The sequence below is a fragment of the Colobus angolensis genome, unplaced genomic scaffold (genome assembly GCF_000951035.1).
Source record: "Colobus angolensis palliatus isolate OR3802 unplaced genomic scaffold, Cang.pa_1.0 Scaffold149, whole genome shotgun sequence".
Classification (NCBI taxonomy): Eukaryota; Metazoa; Chordata; class Mammalia; order Primates; family Cercopithecidae; genus Colobus; species Colobus angolensis.
This window is the reverse complement of record NW_012114588.1, coordinates 3,333,525-3,339,081: the sequence shown is the minus strand read 5'-3', so window position 1 is coordinate 3,339,081 and position 5,557 is coordinate 3,333,525. Positions and strand designations below refer to the sequence as shown.

Here is a 5,557-nt window from a genome sequence, read left to right as displayed (position 1 = left end):
TTCAGTGGTTTAAATGACCTTTAATAGAAACTCTCCAGTTTCTGACGGTCTGTCCCTCTCTTCAGAGGCATCCAGGACAGGATGACCCAGTACGGTGTGTGGACCTGTCACTCCCCTCCCCACAGGCAAGTAGAAGATTGAGCTGTGCACAGATGCCTCTTCTGTCTCCCAAGAGGTTCTCTGGAGTCGCTGATTCCAGGGGACTACAGTTCGCTCTCATGACCAGCCACGGAGGCAGAAGTCCCAAACTCAGGGCGGCCTTTGGAGTCTGATCCAGGCGTCTTTACCCCAAAACTTGAAGCAGAAGTCCCTGGTGCAACAGCTGTGCCTGGGAGAAGCTCTGGCCATGGCTTCTCACCCACAGAGTCTTTCTGGGCAACTTGAAGAAGCCCCTGTTCTGCTCAAGTCTCACCCCGTGGAAGAGGTGGAGGAAGGGGGCCTTGGTTTTTCAGGAAGACAGGTTGGAGAGGACGAGTCACTACAAAGCAGTAAAAGTGAACAGTGTCTCCAGGGGCTGGGTCCAGAGCACCACGGAGAGCCCCAGCCATGGAGGTGTGTTCCGTCTCTGGCCTATAGGAATCTCTCTGAATCTCTCTGATTGGTGGCTCCTAGAGCAATGGGAAGTCAAGAGCCAGGAGGCTGGACTGGGTTCCCCGGGACCCCGAGGTCCCAGAGGCTGCTGGGCAGTGGTTGTCAGCAAAGAAGAAAGGTCCAAGAGGGTCAGGCCTGGTCAGTTAGGGATCGACGAAGGAGACTGCGATGTAGCGGGTGCCCCTGGTGGTGGGGAGCCCCTCGTGGTAATGCGTGAGTCGTCCAGGGTGCATGAGGGTCCAGCCCTTCCTCGGGGCTCGGATGGAACAGTTGTAGCGCAGGAACCGACAGCCCCCGCCCTGGGAGACAGAAAGCACCAGTGCCCTTTCTCCACCGCCCCCTGCCCGTCTGTTCTCCCGTATGTCACGGCCAAGTGGCCCTCAGCACTGCCGGCCTTGGGATGCCTTCTGGAGTGACAGCCACAAGTGCTGCCTAAGGAAGACACTAAACAAAGAGTAGTGGCTGGGCGTGGTGGGTCACTCCTGTAATCCCAGCACTTTGGGAGGCCGAGGCGGGTGGATCGCCTGAGGTCAGGAGTTCAAGACCAGCCTGGCCAACATGGTGAAACCCCATCTCTACTAAAAATACAAAAAATTAGCTGGGTGTGGTGGCGCATGCCTGTAGTCCCAGCCACTCCAGAGGCCGAGGCAGGAGAACCACTTGAACCTAGGAGGTAGAAGTTGCAGTGAGCTAAGATCTCACCACTGTGCTCCAGCCTGGGCGACAGAGCAAGAGTCTCTCTCTTAAAAAAAAAAAGAAAAAAGAAAAAAAGGGATCAGGGATGGGGCATGATATATGACAGGTTTTGTAATCAGGCAGAGCCAGGTTCAAATTGTGACTATATTATTTCTGGGTTGCTTAAACTTAAGCAAGTTATTTCATCACAGAACCTTGGTTTCTTCATGTGTACAACAAACAAGACACCTGTTGGAGAGAAAAACTGTCTCAAACTGTCTTTTTTCTCTACTCTCACACCATAATCAACACAAGAGATTTCTGTGACCAAATGTGAGGGGGTTTCTTCCCCACACCAAGCAGAGGACACCAGCTGGGTGTCCTCTCACTCAGTGCCCACACTGTCTACCCGGAAGGAGTGTCAGATCCCACGGGTTGAGGGCTCGGTCCCCAGGACTGCCCCACCTCTCCACCATCACGCCTCAAACATACCAGTCGCAAGTCTGGGCCTCCAGAACTTCTGACCGACTGGCTTTAGGCTGGGGTTCCCATGACCCCCTCTTTGAGTTCGATTAATTTGATGGAGCAGCTTACCTAACCCAGGGAAACACTTACTTATGTTTACTGGGTTATGAGGGCTATCGCAAAGGATACAGATGAAGAAACCCTTAGGGCGAGGTACGGGGGAAGAGGCGTGTAGCTTCTGTGCCCTCCCTAAGCAGGCCTCTCTCCAGGAACCTCCGCCTGTTCAGCTATTTGCAAGCTCCCTGAACTCTGTCCTCTTGGATTTTTATGGAAGCTTCATGACATCAGCATTCCTTCCCCCAGGATACAGGATCCAACTCTCTCAGGGGAGGGTTTTAAGGCCCACAATCAGAAAGATGGGGAAAGAATAGGGTGGAAGGAGAGCCAGAGAAGGTCAGAGGCCTGCCCCTGAGGCCTACCACATCTAACATTATAACACGAAACCAGAACAAGGGCTATAGATAGGAGTTATAGGCCTGGGTCCGTGGATGAAACCCATATCCTAACACCACAATACCATCTCAACTGTGAGAAGACTAAAGCTGATGATGCAAGCAATGTGCTTCACACACAGTAGGAGCTAAAAGCAGCTTTACATGTTATAAAGCAATAACAACAAACTCTACCAGCAAGATCACAAGACTCTCTCCATGAAAACCCAGACTTCAGGCAGGGCAGAGGTAATTCCGCCAACTCACTCCACACACACCACTCCCTTACCCGCTACCACGGAGATCAAATACATAGGTCAGCTGGGGAAGGATCAGCGATGCCCCACTCCAGAAGTGACTTGCTGCAGGAAGCAAGTTCCCCACTATCAGAAGCATATGCCTTTAAGTTCTGGTCAATGTTTGCAAGCCCAGGGGATATAAAACCAAAAGCATCAGTGCTCTCTAACTGCAAGACTCAACAGCGTGTACACCAGTAGAAGCTTGGGAGCTCCAGGTTACAAGGTCTGCTGGGAGCTCAGCCTATCCAGGAGCCTCCCTGCTCTCACCAATAACCAGCCTGCAGCTGCCTCCAAACCCCTGGTGTAAAATCTACCGTCAAACCCTCCAAACTCTGCCTCATTTATCTGGCTCTGCTAACTTGCAAGCTGAGAGTCCACATTTGTGTTGCATGAGCTGCTTTCTGCCTGGAGTCCTCCTTCCTTTTCCACCCATTTGGCATACTCCTACTGTCCTTCTACACCCAACTCAAGTGTCACTCCCTCCATGAAGCCTCCTCTGATGCCTCATAGAGAACAAACGACATCACAGACCCGGTTTTTATCACATCTGGTGTCCCCCAATTATCTCAAGGCTTTGACTGCTGACTCCCTACTCCTCCGGAGTGATGCGGGGCAGCTGGGTTCCTGCTCCTCCTCTGGAAAGCCTTGATAATCTCTGCTTCACCACAGAGCTTGCCACAGGCACGTGGGGACCATCCCACAAGCATATAGCCTGAGAGCCTGGCTCCAGTATCAGTTACACACTAAGCGTCACACTTCAAGCTGTGACTGCCTCGTAAGTGCTCCGGAGATTACTGTTTTAGATAGTCTCTGGCAGCACTTCCCAAAGTGTGGTCCACAGAACTCTACTTGCACCCAATATTCCATCTAAAGAAGCTTCAATAGTAGAATCAGTTTGTAAAACACCATATGCTACTATTCCCCTCAGTGGAGCACACGAGCACAGGAAAGAGTTTGTGAAGGAAGGCTTATTGTAAAGACACTAGTTTAACTGCATTGAATTCAGCATTTCACAAATATATTCAATTAAAAAACCCTTCTGTGTAATAGCTTTTAAAATCCCGGGCCGGGTGCGGTAGCTCACGCCTGTAATCCCAGCACTTTGGGAGGCCAACGTGGGCGGATCACGAGGTCAGGAGATCGAGACCATCCTGGCTAACACAGCGAAACCCTGTTTCCACTAAAAATACAAAAAATTAGCTGGGCGTGGTGGCGGGCACCTATAGTCCCAGCTACTCGGGAGGCTGAGGCAGAAGAATGGCGTGAACCCGGGAGGTGGAGCTTGCAGTGAGCCGAGACTGTGTCACTGCATTCCAGCCTGGGCGACAGAGCGAGACTCCATCTCAAAAATAAAATAAAATAAATAAAAAATAAAATAAAATAAAATAAAATCCTGAGGATCACGCTTTAGGGAAAGGCCCATTCTTTCTGGTACTCTCTCACCCCTATGCCCAAAAAGTGCCAGGGGCATAGTATTGACAAATATTAACCTAAGACCAAAAATGAACCTAGTTCTAAATGGAAACTCCTATTAGCCCTCCAAGGTGGTCAAAAGTTTTGCCTCAACCTAGGCTATCAGTCAAGGAGTATTAGGTATCTCGGGAGTAGAGACAACAGTAGCAAAATTCACTGCAAGGTGTGTTTGGATCCCAAGCACAGTCCCTGAATCCACACCACCTCCTTACCCAGTGTTATGTACAGCAACTCCTAGCAGGGAAAATAAAATGGATCCACAGATCGTCTGCTGGCACAACTGGAAAAGAAGAGAAGCTGAGAAATCGAAACAAAAGAGTACACAGGGTAAAGGGGACAGAGCAGAATCTTAGAAGAGCAGTGACAAGGAGCCAATCTGTGCTGGGCAGAGACGGGGAAGAGCCAGCACTGCAGAGAAGACCAAATGAGGGAGACAGAGACTTAATTCTTCAGGGAGCCCAAGAGATCCCAGCCACTTCCTGAACTGTCAACTTTTAAACAGGCTCTCTAAGCAACCAGCGAAATCTTTCACGGAAGTAGAAAAGAGATACAGCAGTTTTTCAACAGAAGTTAGAAAGCTGTGGCTCTATACAAAGAGGATGCCATCCAAGAGACTTGCCACCAGAGGTCCAGGAGAGCACGCCCCTGTCCACTCAACTCAAATCCAGGGTGCCAGAAGTCACAGCTACTACTCACTTTTTTGGATGGTGAGAGATCTTCACAATGCAGGCATCATGGACATGGCTGGAGTCCAAAAGACAAAAAGATTCTGAGTTCTCTTCTGTCTTGTCTCAGGTTGAGGTTGGTTATTGATTGACTTGTGTTGACTCCACCAGTCCTGACTTATTAGAAAAGAAAAGGGAGATAGATCAGGTGTCCTCCTCCCAAAAAAAAATACTGCTGTACAAAACATGTCTAATCAGGTTTCAAGCCAAACAAACTCATCCCTGAGGGAAGCTTACTCATTGAGGTATTGTGGAGTTGCACTGGCATGTGAGGAAGTGCCCTGGGGGGAAAAAACGCAGAGGTGTGGGACCAATCCTGGCTGTGCACAAACATGTGTTCTGCCATGTGCGGGTGTGAGGTACCAGGGAGGTCCCTGCAGGAGCCCTGGTAAAGGTACATCTAGAGAGGGGAGAGGAGAACAGAGCAAAACCAGGAAAAAAACTGGGCTTGAGGATTGTGGAACAGCTGACTACTGAGCAACAGAAGAACTGACTGAAAGCCAATGTGTTCAGCTACTGTAAAGTATCTCACTTAATTCTCAACTCTATGGGGCAAACAGAGGGCTGGAATACTCGAAGATTTATAGACTGTTAGTCGATTGTCTAAGCTGGGATTTGAAATATTAGCTCCCTTTGACTCCAAAGCTCCTGGAGTGCAGTGGTGCGATCTCAGCTCAACCTCCGCTTCCCGGGCTCAAGCGATTCTCCTGCCTCAGACTCCTGAGTAGCCGGGATTACAGGCGTGTGCCAGCAAGCCCGGCTAATTTTTGTTTTTAGTACAGACGGGGTTTCACCATGTTGACCAGGCTGGTCTCGAACTCCTGACCGCAGGTGATCC

At 50.1% G+C, this 5,557-nt stretch overlaps 1 protein-coding gene across 1 annotated transcript in view; it reads right to left on the bottom strand.

Annotated features, from left to right (window-relative positions):
• Positions 1–5,557, bottom strand: part of PLOD1 (procollagen-lysine, 2-oxoglutarate 5-dioxygenase 1) — a 55,952-nt gene continuing 50,395 nt past the window's right edge. Inside the window, exon 19 of the mRNA XM_011935836.1 lies at positions 1–890. Within this exon, the coding sequence (XP_011791226.1) occupies positions 735–890 (156 nt within the window). The 3' untranslated portion in view covers positions 1–734. The remainder of the gene's footprint in view (positions 891–5,557) is intronic.